The 19,272-nt window shown below is 39.8% G+C and overlaps 1 protein-coding gene across 2 annotated transcripts; it reads left to right on the top strand.

Moving 5' to 3' along the window:
- The first annotated feature begins 83 nt into the window (after nucleotides 1–83).
- Nucleotides 84–19,124, top strand: zranb1a (zinc finger, RAN-binding domain containing 1a). Of its 2 annotated transcripts, none has more exons than XM_042507329.2 (10): nucleotides 84–627; nucleotides 1,738–2,593; nucleotides 6,409–6,596; nucleotides 7,986–8,139; nucleotides 9,095–9,166; nucleotides 10,363–10,561; nucleotides 12,003–12,123; nucleotides 14,518–14,647; nucleotides 16,556–16,785; nucleotides 18,117–19,124. In XM_042507329.2, exons 2-10 carry the CDS (start codon nucleotides 1,762–1,764, stop codon nucleotides 18,330–18,332), a joined length of 2,142 nt encoding a protein of 713 aa, XP_042363263.1. In that variant the 5' UTR covers nucleotides 84–627; nucleotides 1,738–1,761; the 3' UTR covers nucleotides 18,333–19,124. The 2 variants fall into 2 exon arrangements, with proteins under 2 accessions (XP_042363263.1, XP_087925788.1); XM_088069662.1 differs by lacking the exon at nucleotides 84–627 and adding an exon at nucleotides 691–1,007.
- Nucleotides 19,125–19,272: the final 148 nt, after the last annotated feature.

Here is a 19,272-nt window from a genome sequence, read left to right as displayed (position 1 = left end):
AAGCTCGGATATTTCTGAATTGTTTGGTCAAATGCCTTTCATTCTAGTGTTTGTTCAATGCGACATAATATAAAAAATCTTGTGTTTCGGGATAAAGACCAAACATAACAGTAAAAAAAAGTTTGAGTTACACGGGAAATACTTTTCGGCCCTTTAAATTAAAAAAAAAATCCCAGTTGTTTTGAACCTCTCATAAATGTTAACACATACCGCAGTTGTAATATTTCCGACGCGTCATGAATGCAACACAGTACTTTCCCTTCAGCCAATCAGATTGAGTGCTGAGCCAGATGATTGGTGACGTAGGCAGGCTGGCGTTTATTTTGGCTCTTCTACTCATTTGTCTCGCTGTCGCCGCCATTAAACAACACCGAGGCGATGTAAACCATGGAGTGTCGCATATTTACACCATGATTCAGGGACTACAGAGGCTTTGCCAAGGTGTGGTTTATTCCGCGAGAGGTTAATGTGTCCATAAAGGTAAACATGTGAGAGACCAAAGGGGTCGAAATAAGTCGGTTTGGGAAAGGTTTGATAGAGCAGGAGGCGGAGGGGGGGTGACTGGTACAAGAAGGGTTTGTTGTGGTTTTCGGCAGGACTTGAGGAACGAGCTCGGCCGCAAAAACGGTAAGAGTTTCCCACATTTCTTGAAATATTCATGCCAAAGACGTAGCTCGTGACCGTGTTTTGTTTGAAATGTTCGCGAACTGTTGAAAATGACGCTAACTCTGTATGCTAGGTGGCTAGCTTGCTTCGCTAGCTAGCTAACACCAAACATTGAAACATTGCTACATGGTAACGCAATAAAGCCGCTCGTCATGTGACTGAAAGTCAGCTGTTGATACTTTCACTGATAATAAACAACTGGAAGGTAATATTAGTCTTTAAATCACGTTGTCATTTCAGGATGCCAGTGTCATTGAAGGTGCCCTGCCAGATGTTCACTGCAAAATGTTTGACTGTATATGTACAATAGCTTGTTGGCTACTAGCTGCATGACTTCCACAGTAAAGTACTTTATTATTTTTTAGAAATTTATTGCAAAATGTTACAGTTACATTCTGTAAAATCCTGTAAATAATTAGCAGTGTAGACTACAAAGGTGCTGTGATTTATTTCCAGGATTATACAGGATGTAACTGTAATATTAAAAAATAAATTACTGTACAAATGATACAATGATATAAATATGAAGATGCTGTGATTATTTCCAGGGTTTTATGGTATGTAACTGTAAGATTTTGCAAAAAAAAATTGCAAAAATTATATAGTGATATAGATACACATAGTATCTATCTATCACACTAAGTTACTGAATCATGTTTACATTAATTTATAGGCAAATATTACATCTTGGAAATAATTAGCAGTGTAAGATAGTTTAAAATCTGCTGGAATACATGTGTGAGCGAACACAAAATATCTTTGATTTATGTATATATTACTTTATCATATTTATTGACCTTAGAGGTGATTAACAAAGCTTTTGTCTTTAATTTACTGCATCATTTTTACATTAATTTATTGTGAAATATTATAGATGTATACAGAAAAATCTTGCAAATAATTAACAGTGTAAGTTAATTTTAAAATCTGCTGGAATACATCCTTAAGAGAACATAAAATATCTTTGATTTATGTATGTATAATGATACTACTTATCATATTTATTGATCTTGAAGGTGATATACAAAGCTTATGTTCTGGCCACACATCTAACCACGTTTATCACCACAGCTTCACCATCCGAAGTGATCCACAATGACGGAACAGAAAATAAAGTGGGCCTGTGACTACTGCACCTATGAAAACTGGCCATCTGCGGTCAAGTGCACAATGTGTCGTGCACAGAGGTCTAGGGGTCCCATCATCACAGAGGAACCTTACAAAAACAGCCCCGATCTGAACCCTAGTCCGGACTGGGACCCCCCAAGAACTGAGAGTGGTAGCAACCTCCTCATCTGCCCTGACTCCAGTGCAAGACCAAGAGTCAGGTCAACCAGCATGGCTGAGATTGCCAACAAGTGGTCCTGCCAGATGTGCACCTACCTGAACTGGCCCCGAGCTCTGCGCTGCACGCAGTGCCTGTGTCAGCGCCCAAGGACCAGCAGCCCCACAGAGTCCCCTCAGACATCAGGCTCCAACGCAGGCTGCCGTCCTGCTCCCCACTCCCCTGTGGATACCTGTGAGGAGTACAATGACAGAAACAGACTCAACACCCATCAGCAGCACTGGACATGTACAGCTTGCACATACCAGAACTGGCCCAAAACTCCAAAGTGTGTGGTTTGTGACCACCCCAAGCCCAACAACCTGGAAGCCATAGAGCTGGCCGAGTCTGCAGAGCCAACACCCATGATAAATGAGCAGGACAGGGCTCGGTGGAGGGGCAGTTGCAGCGGAGGCCAGGGCCAACGGAGGTCCTCTCCTACGCCCAAGAGGGAAGACAATGTCCAAATGGACTTCCAGAGGATAGAGCTCGCAGCTGGAGCCATGAGCAGCAGAGAGGAGCAGGAGGTCGACTTCAAGAAGCTAAAGCAGATTAGAAATCGAATGAGGAAAACAGACTGGCTGTTCCTCAATGCATGTGCTGGTGAGTTTTCATTTGTTATTAAATGTAATTTCTGCAAGGCTCAAAGCGATCAGTCAATCTTGGACAGCTGATAAGCCCTTTAGACGTCACCTTCAGCTTTGAGAGCTTGTGATGTCATTTTTGCACAAATTTTCTAGATTAAAGCTGTCTGTTGATAAAAAAAAATCAATTGATTACTCAGTAGTGACACAAATAAATAAATGCAGCATTTATTCTAACATTCATTTCTTTATTGTGTCCTGTGCATTCCATAGTTATGACTACAAATGGTTGAACTATTTATTGGGCTCTGATTTTTATGTGAGAATACCTTAGCCCTCATTTCGCTCTGTGACTCACCTGAATAGTTTTTCTGGGACAAGGAATCTATATTCTTGTCCCATTTTCTTTGTTAAAGCACCTCTATTGTCACACCAGTTTTTTGTTTCTTTTCATGATATCATGGCAGAGCGGGTTTATTCAGTCAGAGGCAACCATTTTTGTCCCGATGACAAAACATTTATTTTCTACTTAGTTAGTAATACAGCGCACGTGGTGCCTCACCCTTTAAAGGCCAACGTTGCACAGGGGTTTGATCCACTCTGTGTTTTATTAATGAATGACAACATGACAATATTTAGACTCCAAATATTAGAGTACAACTCTAGCAAAACTCAAGCTTGGCAAGCTCTGAGATGGGTATAATTTCACAAGGTAGTGTTTTCAGTTGGAAAATATTCGCCGTAGTGAGAGGGTATTTATCACCAACAAAGCAGAAATTATGCTGAATGTTAGCTTTATAAAGATGTGTAACTAAATGGCTAGTAGGAATTTGATCCAGCTCATCACCAAACCCCTTGCTGCCCTTGCGCTGCCACTGAGAGCGTCTTTGAGAAACTGAGAGGGTGTGAGTGCTTCCCAGCCGGTGGGGATGAATGGGCCGTCTGGGCAGCGCAGTGTGAGTGTATCCCGTAGACCAGAGACTCTCCTGGCTTGCGGTCAACCGACCCTGTAAACAGTGGCGCTTATGTGCTGAGCTGGGGCACTAGGAAGCAAAAATAGCCTTGACAAGACATGAACACCAGTCAACAACAAAAAAGCAAAAACCATGAAGGCAGCGCATGATCAGCGTCCTCCTAACCTTTGCACTGATTGCCCTTTCCAGCTTGTTGTTGTGGAATAGAAAACTTTACTCGCAGGTGACAGTGAGACCATTTTCACTGTTGTTTTACATCTACCATATATAGGAATTTCCAGCCCTTTGAGTTAATTCTGTGTACTCTTTTTATTCAGTTGAGTTTTTTCAGTAGATTGTGTTACAGTTGGGCTCTTCAAAGTGTTTCGTCAGTGGAGGAAGTGCCTCAGTCGAGCAGCACATTATGGCAAAGCAAAGCACTTCCTCAGGTCGCACAACTTGATTTCACTTCACTTCACTGTTTCTGGTCTAATGTTTGTTCAGAGCTCTGTATTTGGGCCAAAATCAGATGATCCCATTGATTCTACTTTCCCGCAAAAGGAAGCAGACTCTGTTTGTTCAACATTGTTCTTTTGTTTGGACTTAAACTGGCGAGTCTTGCCATTTCAGATAATATTTGTCTGTAGTTTCTGTATTATTCTTATAGTTTGATTTTGCTCATAGTGATGTTTTGTACAGTTTATGTAATAAGTGTGTATGTTAAAAAAACATTGTGGAGGAGCTCTGTGTGTTTGCCATCAAGCAGAAATGATCTTGTCGATCAGCCACCAATGAGTACAAAAATCTGTGTTAATGATAAGATTATTTTGTGGACATTGTGGTCACATTAATTATTAACTCTTTTTCTCAGCTGCATTGATTAATTCAAATAACAACACAACATTGATGTCTGTCCAAATGGCCACGCCGGATGTTCTGGATGCCCCATTTCTGGCTGTTTGGTCCATGCACACTTTTTTAGGAGTGAAGAAGGTTTTTTTTAGGAGGAGTGTGCTGTCGCTTCTTTCTCGGCCAACTAGATGCAAAGCACCAAATGTGATTTTTTTTTTTTTTTGCAACAGATGACTAATGAAAAGTAATAATGAGTAATGTGTTTCGTTCTTAAACGCCATCATCATGTTTTTTCATGTTGCAATGTTTGGCAGTAGGTGTAGACAGATATTGTTTTTTTTAGGGCCGTTACCAATTATTAGTGGTTAGTGAGAGAGATAACAGATATTTGGAACCAATATGCATTTACAATAATAATCTTTCTGTCAATATTTAGAACTTGGAATATAACAAACTCCAACACAAAATTTTGTGTAAATGCCTTTAGCAAATGTTTATTTTATCGTTGGTCATTAAAATAAAAGGCTGATGCAGGTAATCGACAAAATGCCAGATATTGGCCCCAGTAATCAGCCGGGCCGGTATTCTGTTGACCCTTATTTAGCAGCACACATCAAAGTATACTTTAGGCTGACAGTCATGTCAGCGTTTATGAATATTGTCATTGAGACACTGGTGTTTTTATCATGACAACTTTGACCTACACCAAGCACATTAAATGTGTTTTGTTCCCCTTAAAAATTACATTTATTCCTACACCTAAAAAACAGGTCACCTTTAGTGACAGTAGTAGCTATTCTGCAGCTAAAATCATCCAGCATCCATTTATGGATGTGTGTTTTCAAAGTGTCACCCAGCAGGTATGAAAGAGCACATTCCCCTCCAGGTCCTCTCAAGGTAACTGTCCTCATCGTCTGCCAGAGAGGACAGCCGCGCATAAGGCTGTCTGTTAAAATTAGCCAGTGCTTCAGCATTCAGTGTACTACCTAGCTGCCGTTCATTTCACTCATAACAGATGTTGAGACTGCAATGTCCAAAAGGAGGGGGAGGACGCTAATCTGCACAGACTGTCCTCTGTCTGACACAGCTCTCTGATAGCTCTGCATTATAAGCTACACTGCTCTCTCTGTTCGGCTGTGTAGTAGCCAGGCAGTGTGATAACTGCTCTCACACTGTGTTAGCTAGTGGCTACATCTAGAGGTCATCTGAGCTGTGGATTGACGTCAAGAGCTAAAGAGCCTCGTTCACCATGATTTTTTTTAGCACTTAACTCCTTTGAAGTGGAATTTGTTATGCAAATTCCTACCAGATTTCAATATTAATTGCTTGTGACTAAGCACAGTTTGATGTGTTAGCACAGTTTGATGGATATTTCTGTAGCCCTTTTCATTGAACATGGCAAGCTGTCAGTTACATCTTGCTTCTATTACAAGCAAAGACATGGGATTGGAACTGCTCCAAAAGCCGGTCTAATCCATTTACAAAGAATTGGCCTGTTTTAAAAGGATTCCTGTGTCTTTCAACGTTAATTTATTTTCTTTGCAGATGTGTCTGAACAAGAAACACTAGTATTTGGCATAGTAGATTAACATCCACTCAGATGTTCATTTATTAGGTACAGCCCTGCAATTGATACTACCTGTATGAGGTTTTGATTCGACTTTATGATCAGTTTTCAGGTTGTATTTTGTAGTGCTGTTGAGTGTATGGTCTTTCTAATATTTAGACTTCTTTCATTGATATAACTGAAATGCCTGTGCCATGTGATGACACAACGGTTTGTGTAAAGGCTTGAAATAGAGTTGTGGCCGCTGTTAAAAGTGATCTGTTTTTCTGTTTCTCCTTCCTTAAACATAGATTGTAAACAATGTATTTTGTGTGTCACCTTCATCTAACTTAAGTAGCCCGCGTACTTTAATTCCTAAAAAGCAACTCAATTTTGAGACACTGATCCATTTTGACATTGCCGTGCAAACGCTGTCTGCAAAATTTCTGACCATCCTTCCTCCTTCTTCTCCTTCTGCTGCAGGCGTGGTGGAGGGAGACCTGGCGGCAATAGAAGCATACAAGTCGTCGGGTGGTGACATCGCCCGGCAGCTCACTGCAGACGAGGTGCAGCTCCTCAACCGGTCCTCGGCATTTGATGTAGGCTTCACCCTGGTCCATCTGGCCATCCGCTTCCAGAGGCAGGACATGCTGGCTATCCTGCTCACAGAGGTCAGTGTAGAGATAAACTGTAGTTTGTCTTCACCATCTTCATAAATAGATACCATCTTATTTGAGCAGGTTGTCCACTGATTAAGCATGCTTAACCAGGGTTCCCATAGTCACGGAAAACCTGGAAAACTTATGGAATTAGTAAAAATCCTAAAAAGTTTATGAAAAGTCATGAATTTTGTTTAGTTAATTGAAACTGTTACAGTGACCTTTAACAGATAACCTTCCATGTAATGTAACATGATTGCAAATTAATTTTTCTTAGATGTCGATGTAACGTAGCTCTTATATGCGTGACGTTTTGTTACCGTCACATTTTCTCCCTGCACACCGTCTCTCCCTTCAGTGTGAGCCAGCCAGCTGAAATTATGTTTGAATAGAGAAAAAAATACAAGGCAAATGGGGATAGAAAAAAAATATCATAGGTCCTTGAAAAGTAATCATGTAACACAAGCCACGCAAGTTTATTGAAGACGTTTCAGTCCTACCCTGATCTTCATCAGGTCAAAATGTTTGAAACGACACCTATATTAATACATAGTGCACTCCAATAGGCTGACGAACTGAAGGGTGGCAGGTGTGGTTGAAACATCATAAAAAAGAAAATGAAAAATGAGTGGAAATGCTGCTTTAAACACATATTTCTACACAGATCAATAGTGAAGTCAAATTTTATTTTTTTCTCTTCATATAAAGATTATAGTCTTACAAAAAAAAGTTATCGACTAGTAATCTCGTGGCTCTCTTTCTAAGAATCAAATAAATTTTCTTATACATGAAAATGTTTGGGGTTTTCCTGTAATTTTGATGCTTTTCTGTACTTCTTGTCAACTACGGCAGTCTATAATTGTTCTGCGCCAGAGTAGACTATATACAGCAGATGCCTGTAATGCCTTTAATTACAGCAGAAGTGCACTTTAAGGATTAGGTGGAGGATTAGCCTGGCTGCAGTCCTGCCACTAGTTCCTAATGGACGTGATGCCACAGAGCTGATGTGGTTTGCAAGGAGGGCAAGCAACGATTAGAAAAGGCAGAGAGGGCTGCACTGTGAAACAAATCACTGAGGTTGGGAGAGAAATATGCCCTCTTTAGTATGTAGGCAAAATGTGATCATCAGTGTTACAAATAAGTACATACATACATACATACATGTGTACATATACAACATTGTATTTTAGTTGTTGTATTTATTGTATTTTAGAAAATCCTTTGAACATGTGCCCATATTGCCTATTTTTACATATAACCTTGCAACGACATGGCTTTTGTCCTTTGTTTTTAAAATTGCCCACACATCTATGTAATTCACATGTATCTAAAGTGTTTTATCCTGCTGTTATTGGTGTATTTACCGCTTATATCCACTGAATCTGTGTGTATGACCTTTAGGTGAACCAACAGGCGGCTAAGTGCATCCCTTCCATGGTGTGTCCTGAGCTGACGGAGCAGATCCGCAGGGAGATCGCAGCCTCGCTGCACCAACGCAAAGGAGACTTCGCCTGTTACTTCCTCACTGACCCGGTCACCTTCACCCTGCCTGCAGGTATGCACAATATCTTGATGATCACATCACTTTGCTCGGTGGACTTCCTTTCATGTGTGCAATCTGATAGCTTCTCTGTTCATCTGTAAATAAGTGAAGCTTTATTGGTCTCCACTGACAGAGAATGTTTTTTTCTCTATAGTCTGAATAAACAAAGAAAATTAACGTTAACTTAACTGTCTTAACATTTGATTTGGAAGTCCTTGAATGAAGATTGACATTGAATACTACAGGCTTTGTATTATGCTGCAAGGGTGGAATTGAGAAAAAATGTTATGATTTTTTGGAATTAAGGCACATCAGTAGAACTCTCCTCTAAACACTGAAATGTGCAACATTTCAACGTGTGATCTTGATGTTTTTCCCCCTCACTGGAGCATTGTAAGAATGACAGCTAGCCTTGTTGTGCAGCTTTGCTCAGAGAAAACAGCAGCTCAGTGTCCTGTCCCTGTGGCGTAATGTCTTCACTGAAATGACATGCACTTTGCTTTTCAGAGCTACCAGTTGTATTCTGATTCAGAGCTGCCATTGCCGGCGGGATGAAAGATTATGCAGGCTTCGCTGATATATTCGATTTTTTTTTTTCTTCTTGTCATGCCAAGTATTTCTTTGCAGACAGAATTTGGCCAGAGGCCAGCTGCAGGGCACTTTCCCTTTGTTTCTGTCGCTCTCTCTCTTTCGCACAAAGCCACTGCCATTCACTATTGAGCCACAGAATAGCCACCAGTGTTCTGGCTTTGTGTGTGCACAGTTCAATACGCACAGAAACACAACATGCTGCACAGAGCTTGTGTTTACTGTGTGCCATTGACAAAATGTCAGCTGCTGAATGGGATTGCAAAGAACATCCCCTCTGTGTGTCATTACTGTAGCCTTTCTGTTGCCCTCAGTGCAGTGCGCCATTATGGTTATAATGAGCGTAAAAACATAATATCTTTTCTATATGTTTTTGCAGATATAGAGGACTTGCCACCTGCTGTCCAAGAGAAGCTGTTCGATGAAGTATTGGATCGAGATGTGCAGAAAGGTATCAAAGATTTATTCATTTTTCATAACTGGCTTCTGCATGTAAACCTCAAACTGCGCTTATTTAAGTCATATCGCATGTGTTCATGGGTTTTGGTTACCTGTGATTCATAATCTGGCTGTGACATGAAAAACAAGCATCTGCTCTTGTGTATTTCTGTCGCCAATCAGCTCACCACCTCCTGCTCCATGTCATATACCCTCTCTAATTAGGTTAATTGACTGGTTTCTCTCCCAAATGCGTAACCAGTGACACACTCCCAGGTTTGCACTCTGTGTGTGCTTGTGAACATACATGTGCTCTTCAGAGGAGAGGTATCAGAGGAGTCTTGTGACCTATTTAAGCCTCCTCAAACTGGGTTACTGATGAGTGGTGCTCTGGGTTTTTGGTTTTTGCACAGAACATAGCTGAGGAATCAGTAAAGGTGTGCTCAACGATATTTCAGGAGGCAAGAAAAATGCTGTGAAGCAGGTTATGCGACGCACAATGTGTTTCCATAACGACTAGCTGCAGCAGTTGCATATCTGAAAAGCTCAACGCAGCATCTATGCCCCCATGCTGAGTTTTTGTTAGCAGATTAAGGACTATCAGCTTTTAAGGTTTTTGTTAATCATGCTTTTTATTTGTGGTTGTTCTTATAAACCAAGTCTTGCATCTTTTTTACGTCCAATTGAAACACAGAAATACAATTAAAACACATCATAGTACATTATGACTTGCCTGTTCCTTAATATAGTGGATGAGTTATTGTAAGTGTATGTTTAAACATGTAAAAGTCCTTTTAACAAGGTTAAAGCCAGCACTATTTGGTCATTCTCATTTGCGATGCCTCAAAAAAAGAAAATAACGGTGCAAACTCGTCACAAGCCAAATAAATCCTTTTCCCCCGTCTATATGTCTAACACTGGGCGCAGAGTTTTTTAACAGCTTTGATTTTCAGTGACCTAAAATGCTGTTTGTGTGTGGAAGTAAGGCAAAAATGCACAGAGCAAACTATATTTTTAAAAAATCCGTGTCGACCCGGCCTTATTTTTTTCATTGTTCAGCTCAGTATAAAAACCCATCTTATCATGTTTCCTTTAATCTTCCACAACTTCCACAAAAGCGGATATGCTTGAAGACAGTATAATGAAATGTGTTATCCTATAGTGCCCTCACCCAACACTCGTACATTTTGCCTGTCTCTCCGTGGTTAGAGTTAGAAGAGGAATCTCCCGTCATCAACTGGTCTCTGGAGCTGGGTACACGTCTGGACAGCCGCCTGTACGCCTTGTGGAACCGCACAGCCGGAGACTGTCTGTTGGACTCTGTTCTACAGGCCACTTGGGGCATCTACGACAAGGACTCTGTCCTCCGCAAGACCCTACATGACAGCCTGCATGACTGCTCCCATTGGTGAGACACTCAATCTTACACAGAGTCCCTATAGTCATATAATCCAGAAAATATTTTTATTAGGTGAAATAATGTATTATGAACTGTGTTCTATGATGAACATGTAACTTAAGCTATGAATTTGACCCCTAAACATTTTTCTCAAAACTTTGAGTCATTACTGTCAAAAAAAGCCGTATGTCATCAGCACATAACAGAGATACTATATATATTCTTTGAAGGAATGAAGAACTTACCTCTATAGACAGAGGTGACAGTTGTAGCTTTCCCTAAACAAGATTGAACACATTAAAAAAACATCTTACTCAAAAAAATATTGCATGAAAGTCAAAGAGAACATTTAAGAGATTGGTGGAATCTCGGGTTTTATTCGGTACTTACCCATAGTCAGTGTGTTACATGCTGTAGATGTGTATTGGCAAGCCCTCAGTTTGGAGAAGCAGTTAGTTGGAGTCTGACAAGAAAGCCTAGCAATGTACTGCTGGGTCAGCAACAAAACATATTTTATTCACCTAGAAAAGAAAAAATATCGGTTTAAATCGAGCTCTCTTTTGCAAAACTGGCATGCAAAGTTGGCCTCATTTCCTCCACCACGACCTTTTTCAACACCCATAAATAACACAAAAGCGAGGGCTCGATTCATGCTTGTTTTACATTTTTCCCTTACCACTACAGCAGCGTCGATTGATGACGCACGGCGACAATGTTTTGTTCATGCTTATTGATATTGACCGACGTAGGTAGTTTTTAAGATCTGTATCGCAGAGTGTCGCTTGCACCAAACTAAGATTGCAAAAAATTAACAGTTTGCAGGAGGCTATAAACAGGTATCGATTTTGCTTCTCCAAACTAGGGGTATGCAAACATACATATACTGTATGTCATACACTGACTATAAGTAAGCTCCCCATACAACCCCACTTCAAAAAATGTGCATCTCTTTAGGACATATTCATAACCAAATAGTCACGAGTCTCAAATCTGAGCAAAGTGTAGATTACTGCCTTTCTGGCTGTCCTGTCTTTCAGTGATGTAACTGCTGAAGTTGTTTTAGTGGTTTTGATCATTTGACTCAGAGGCTCAGTGTTGAAGCATTTCCTCAGGAAATTTACATACTTCCCTCACACAGTCAAATTTAGGAGGTTTGATCACTTAGTAAAGGTAAGACATGAAATGTGCATTGCAGTAGGTATGTGGATGCGCTTGTTATGCATCACTAGGTTTCTTAAGACTCCTTGAAAAAGTGTTTTTAACTTGATTTCTCAAAATTCAGGTTGTCTTTGACTTTGATTTTGACATGAAATTCTGTTTTATGAAGTGTTTGCTCTACATGCAATACTTTCTGTCACAAAAAAAACTATTTTGAGATACATTGTAGAAGGATAAATCATTTTGATTTAAATAAATTGCAAAAATAGTCTAATTTGTAACTTTTTTTAAGGTTTTACACACGCTGGAAGGAGTGGGAGTCATGGTACTCGCAGAGTTTCGGTTTGCATTTCTCCCTGAGAGAGGAGCAGTGGCAGGAGGACTGGGCGTTCATCCTGTCTTTGGCCAGCCAGGTAATTATGAGCTTCCTTCTGGTTTACTCACTTCCTTCCTCTAGTGCACTATCAATCAAAGGAAGAAAATGTCCCAGTGTGGTGTGGTCAGTCTGTAAAGGGAGCGTGTGAGATTCATGTAAATGTGTTGTGTGAGTGGACAGAAGTTGTGGGGAACTTTGAAAATACAATATATAAACTGATGCATTCTCGAAGGCAAAATGGCAGGTTTGTAAACAAAAAAATATAATTATTTTTTGGTTGTTAGAAATTCAGATGTCATTTAAACATAAAAAATATGACACTGAGTTAGTTATTAAGTGGTTGGAGTGGCATTTAGAATTGCAGGAGTTTCACCTCCACATTTATACACCGATATGCACAAAAAGAACAAACTGTGTCCTGTCTCCTTTTTTGGTTTTTGGGAGAGACACAACATGTTTCTTCTCTTCTTTCTGGATTTATAAACAAGAAGAGTCATATTTTACATTCAGAGTTTTCACATTGTCTAAACTTGCATCATTATTTGTGTAGTAGTAGAGTATGAGATTAAAATAACGAACCTGCTCATCAAACATTACTTCATACTAGCTGTCAAAACAGCCGAGTACCTTTAACTTGCTCTATGTTTTGGATTTCAATATGGATATTAATTTGCATTCCTGGCACTGCAATTTGCAAGAACCACCACACCATAGAGTGGCATTGTTTAAAATGTTGTTAAATGGACAGACCTGCAATTGCAGCGAGCATGTCCACATTTCAGTTCCTTTGAGAAACATTAAGTTCAGTGTGGTTTGGAACTTTTTTTTACCTTGGGATGCAGAGACGCATTTGTAGGGCTGTGCCAAACGTCATTTTTTAATTACATATGAAGCCTCAATTAAGGATTTTAAGTCAGTCTTTGAATGTCTTCCATCAAATTGTATAACCCTTAAAAAAATCTTTGAATATGCAAATAGGTGCATTTCTCACACACGAATATCATTAGATTCAGTCTCATTTTAATCTCCGCAGCTGTCTGCAACAGCTCCATGCAGTCTTATGTCTCAATCATGTCTTACAGGCATGACCACGACTAGAAAACTTTAATTTATACTTCAGGTCTATTTTTTGATAACGCCTGCATAAACGCAAGGTCAGTACCAAATCTAAAAACACTGAATAAATACATTTTTCTACATTTTGCAGCATATGTGGAGCAGAGTATGCTGTCTCTGGACAGAACTAGAGAGCGCACATTCAGCCTCTTTCTCTCCCTTCACTTTGCCGAGCAGCTGGAATTCAAGACATGGGAACTTCTTGGGTTTTGAGGAGCTGCGGTGTTTATTCATGGGCAAAGATAAAACCCACACTGCACTTACAGTGCCACTAGACAACTTAAATGCTAACCATTCTCTGGGCTGCGTTCGCCAACACCTGTCGGCTCTGAGTGTAACCTCCAGCGCTCTCCATCTCTCAAACACATACTCATGCTACTTAAAAAAAGAAGCTGTGCAGCATTCAGAATCAGACTTAGAAATAGTCAAATGTTATAAATAAAGCTTCAAACTATCCAGTGAAGTCCTTCATATTTGGCCTATGCGATCTAAAACAGATGTTTAAACATTTGTTCACTAAGTTTATTCAACACTGTCAAGTAAAAGCCCTAAATATTGACAACAAGTCATAACAGCACAGCTCCTTCACTTGCATACCCTCACACACTGTTGAATGCACAAAATGGTCAAAAAATGTAATACTCAGTGTGTTTCAGCTCTTAATGCTCTTGGAGTGTTGCTCATTAACTTTCATGCTAGTGAAGTGACTTGAATTGACGTGAATGAAAGGTGGATCGTGTGTGAATGACAGAAAGGACACGAGCAATTATTATAGATCCGCTGAGATGGAGTTGTAGATTGACAGACAGCTCATCTGCTCTGCTGGCTCGCCTGCTGAAGCAGCACTCCTTCCCAACACGTGACCTTGGGATTACAGGCATTTAGCGCAGAGATCCACTCTACCGGCAGCATAAACAAACACGGCAAAAAGCTACCATGTGATAACCTCATCTGAGGCTTTGACAGCGATGGAGAGATGAGATCCAAGGGATAAGATCAGCCTTTGTATATCCCATCCTATAATTGTGGATGACTTTGAAGCCCCCATTCAACTTGAAATATCATTGTAGATGTAGTGTGTTTAAAAACAGTTGGCCTTCTGCTTGTTCAGATTTTCACTGAGATGAGAGGAGGAGAGGTGGCATGCAGATGAACTCAGAGCTGCAGCGTTGCAGGTTCACACAGTACTTGGCAGTCTCAGCACTCCACTATTTTTGGAAGTATTAATATTGAATGTACAATAGAGGGAAGTGAACATGATTACAACTGTATGATGTGTTTTGTTTGTTTGTTTCTCTCTTTTTTCTCCTCTCAGCCCGGGGCCAGCCTGGAGCAGACCCACATATTTGTTCTCGCGCACATTCTTCGCAGACCGATCATAGTCTACGGAGTGAAATACTACAAAAGTTTCCGTGGTGAAACGTTAGGATACACTCGATTTCAAGGTGAGGAAGCATTTGGATAAACTTGGCAGAGTCCCCACGGATCTTTAAAAAGTCTTACAAGGCTTTAAATTAACCAATCTAAAAATAAGGCAAACGAAAACAAAAAAAAATGAATGTTTGGGTAAAAGAAATTCTCCCTAACCCTGAGTAATCGGTGTCTGGTTGTTGTTTTTTTTTCTTTTTGTTTCCCCCCAATTTTGGCTATAGTGAAATAAGTCTTAAATTTAATTTTTAGTGTAAAAGTCTTTAAAGTCTTAAATTCACTACAAATGAAATACAGTATATCACAGTCCAATACAGTTAGTTACCAGAGTGACACCTCTCACTCCTGATATGTTCAATAATGGGTCCCTTAAAAAGTAATCACATCGATTGTACAGAAGTTATCAAGGTTTAGTCAAGAAACCATGTTATTTAGCATTTTTTAAATGACGGGGGAAACTAATTCTCAAGATAACCGTTTTGTGCTTTGACCGCATCAAACATCATCCTCTGGAGGAAGAACAACAGTATAGAAGAGAAACAGTCAGGGATTCTGCCGTAAATGTCTCTGTACAAATGCAAATTGTTATCCCAGAAACTCTTGTTTGCATACGGACCAGAGAAGATGACTTAGGGTCAAAGAAAGTTTCAGTTTAGTGTTGGCAAAGTGTGGTGGAAGAATAACTTAAAACTGAAGGAGTTCAAGCCTAGAAATGATAACACGTGCTTTGATCCTATCTAACCCTTTCACCAATAATTCATCCAATATCTCATTACCAGTATCATTAATCTGTGCCTCTTTGATGTGGAGAGAAGAGGTTGCCAGAGAAAAAAAAGCTAAATTAAATGTTTGGAGATAGGGCTTCTCGTCATAAGTTCATAAAAGTTGATGGAGTCTGTCCCTACAAGAGGGCGTGGGGTAAAATAAGGTCCTGAAGTCTTGCTCATAGCCTCTTTATAACTTGGACTAAACAAATGGGAGGGCGTGCACAGATAAGGTGCATAGTCACCATGCAACACAGAATATCTTTAAAGTCTGTGTAAAGTAAATTCAGAGATTTGTTTCAAAACACATTATAAATGTTGGAATCTGATTGTTGAAAACATGTTACAAAAACCCTTTACTATATAGTACTGAATTGTGGAGTTAGACGGTTGACTTGTTTTTCACCATTTCCCTGTTTTAAGATTTTTTGGGCGGGCCTAAAACCATAGCTCGATGATGCACTGGAGCTATATGCAGCGTAACCCCGCCCCTGGCAATGTAGCAGTATAAAAATGAGAAGCATCATTAGCATTGTCCTGCGATTAGGCGTGGCTCCCGCTCCTCCAGCGGACACACCCCCAGCGTTTCAGATAAGAAAATTCTGTGCATTTTTTTCCTGATTTTGAGACCTTCTTTTAAATACTTGACAATATTTTTGGTCATTCAAATTTGGTCAGTTTTTTAATTACACATCTTTCTGTGATGTGACAAACTCAGAACAAATTTTAATTATCACTTTACACAGACTTTAACTCAGTTTGTTGCACTGCCTGTAACTTTAATATAGGAAATAGCATCCGAGAAGCAGTCGGTCAGATCACAAAAAACAGAGAATAAGCTGGGTGGGTGTAGAAGTGGAGCTGAGGCTTTAGCCTGCATCGCAGGCTGAGTGTGTAAGCGAGGGCTTACTCCTGAAGAAGCAGAGCACCAGGCTGCACCACAGAGCCGCTCTGAGCTCACAAAGGGCCAGTTGTTTTCAATCAGCTGAAAGCCACCACTTCTGATGTCAGGTCAGATTTGAGATGGCGCTTGGCCCCAGCTGACATTCACACACACTGTAATTTGAGAGCGGAGCTGTAGGGCCTGCTCCTCCTCAGCTGGTTTTAGTGTGCCGTTGAACACGAGCTCCAGCTGGTCTGACTTGCTTTGTGTGTTTTTAGGTGTGTACCTGCCTCTGTTATGGGAGCAGAGTTTCTGCTGGAAGAGCCCCATCGCCCTGGGCTACACACGAGGCCACTTCTCCGCCCTGGTGGCCATGGAGAATGACGGCTACGACAATCGTGGTGCAGGCGCCAACCTCAATACTGACGATGATGTCACGGTCACTTTCTTGCCACTGGTGGACAGCGAGAGGAAGCTGTTGCACATTCACTTTCTGTCTGCACAAGAGGTAGGCACTGATGTTGTGATTCTGTTTTCAAAACGATTGAAATTTATCTGTTCATTTTGAAGTTTAATATCAAAATTATGTAAGATAAATAAGGGTCTTAAACAGGTTTAAAGTTGATTAATTAATTTAGCAACAAATAAGGCCAAGAATGTTTAAAAAAAATCTATATGCCATTTGGCACGGTATTACATTTAATGCCATTTTTGACTTAATGACCTATTAAACCATGACATACTTAACTATAACATTTTAGCATACTTTACTGTGACATTTTCAGATATTTTTATGGCATACTATACTATGATATTTTAAAGAGATTTTGTATGTCATACCACACTATGACATTTTGATGGCAATTTTTATATCATTTTATAGCATTTTAAATGATATTCTCATGTCATACAATACTTGTTATACCATACCATACCATTTATTTTTGGGTCATACTACACTGAATCTTTTTCAAAATCCTACGCAATGAAATTTTTTTGACATACTATGTTATGACATTTTTTTAAGCATACTATGGCATTTTTGTGGTACACTATACCATTCCACATCCCACATATGATGGCATTGTTTCCACATACTATAACTATGACTTTTTTGTCGCACAATACTCTGGCATATTCCTACATACTACATTAAGGCCTTTTTTGGACATACTATGCTATGACATTTTTTCCAGCATACTATATTATGGCATATTTTCGACCTACTACACTATGACAGTTTTTTTTTCAAGATACTGTACAATAAAATGTTTTTTTTTAACATACTGTACCATGACATATTATCTACATATTATACTATTTTTCTGAAATTTGAATCCCATACTATACTATGACATGTTTTTGACACACCATATTGTGACTTTTTTGTATCATACTCTCCTATGACATTTTTTGTCAGACTATGACACATTGAAGACTTTTTTCATTGGATTGTCATAGGATGTTTACGATTATTAAGATATATTTATGGCATAATATCCGATGATATTTTTATGTTATACTATACAATGTTTTAATAGAAAAAATTGTCAATTTTTTGGCATACTGTCCTTTGACTTTTTTTTTAAAATGTTTTTTCTATTGCATACCATACTATTTTTTTTAATTTAGAGAGGCAACAAGGGTAACGTGTATGGAAAGGTGTTTTCTTTTTAATTTCTCAATTTCTGCATATACTTGTTTTTACAAAAAATTGGCCTCTTTGAGTGAAAAGTTTTCAAGTGGATAATAAGATTTGTGACACATGGCTGTGGCCACCAGCAGTTTCACATGTTAAATATGTTGTGAGGAGTAACTGCATGTTTGTCTACGACTCAGATGGGCAACGAGGAGCAGCAGGAGAAGCTGCTCAGGGAATGGCTCGACTGCTGCGTGACAGAAGGGGGCATGCTGGCAGCCATGCAGAAGAGCTCTCGCCGCCGTAACCACCCCCTGGTCACCCAGATGGTGGAGAAGTGGTTGGACAGATACCGTCAGATTCGCCCCTGTGCCTCTCTGTCTGACGGTGAGGAAGAGGAGGACGAGGACGAGTGAGTCAATAGAGGTGAAGAAGAAAAAATCAGAGCTCTTAAATCTAAGACTGGACACTGTGGGCTCTGGGAGAATACCTTGCTATCTGTATTTCTTTTTTCTTTTCTCCAAAATGTAAATCTTTAACTTGTAATAATGCATGTGTTCTGTGAGCTCCGTGGTAGAAAAAAAATACCAGCACCGACAAACAGAATCCCAACTACTGCTCCTATAAAAGCACATCATGTCCACTTAGTTTGCCTTTCTGTGCTCAGATTTATCCTTATTTCTTATCAAAGTAATTATCTCGACCTGACACAAATACTAGGACATATAGGAAATTATAATGTATTTAAGGAAATCCCAAAGCCGCATTAGATGAGAAATTTCATTTACAGAATTGCCTGACAGAAATGTTGCTTAAAAGTCAAGAGGATGCTGATCCTTGTGTGTATGTTAAGGTTTAAAAGAGCACCTGTTTTCCCCATCCCTCTCCAAACCCCTCCTGATGTTTGGATTTATTTATTTGTCTAGGAGATTTAGCGCGCGGAGGCGACACCTTTGTTCTGCCCCGTTTTATCTGTGTTCCGTTTGATCCGTTCAGTCTTGAAGTATTTTATTTTGCACAGATGATACCTACATTCTGTGAGGGGAAGGGGGAAAAGGACGTACAAGTTTACTGACATTTTTATGTGTGATTTAGTAGCTCCTTGTCATGTAAGAGTGGGTGGTGGTGACACTGGTGGGGAAAAAAGCAAACCAAACACTCTGCCTCTTTCTATAGAGTGCATTAATATTAAATTTGACTCACTTGCACCCTGTTTGTTTCCTTGTGGTTATGTTTGACTGTTTGACTTCAGCGGGTGATGGTGGATGGGAATGTTTTGAAATTGATGCGCCAGTTCGATAATGTATCACACACAAGGACAGTCAATAAAGTTCACAGCATCTAAATATAGTCCAG

The sequence above is a fragment of the Plectropomus leopardus genome, chromosome 19 (genome assembly GCF_026936395.1).
Source record: "Plectropomus leopardus strain MGB_pleo_1.0 chromosome 19, ASM2693639v1, whole genome shotgun sequence".
Taxonomy (NCBI): domain Eukaryota; kingdom Metazoa; phylum Chordata; class Actinopteri; order Perciformes; family Serranidae; genus Plectropomus; species Plectropomus leopardus.
This window is presented reverse-complemented; position numbering and strand designations above follow the sequence as displayed.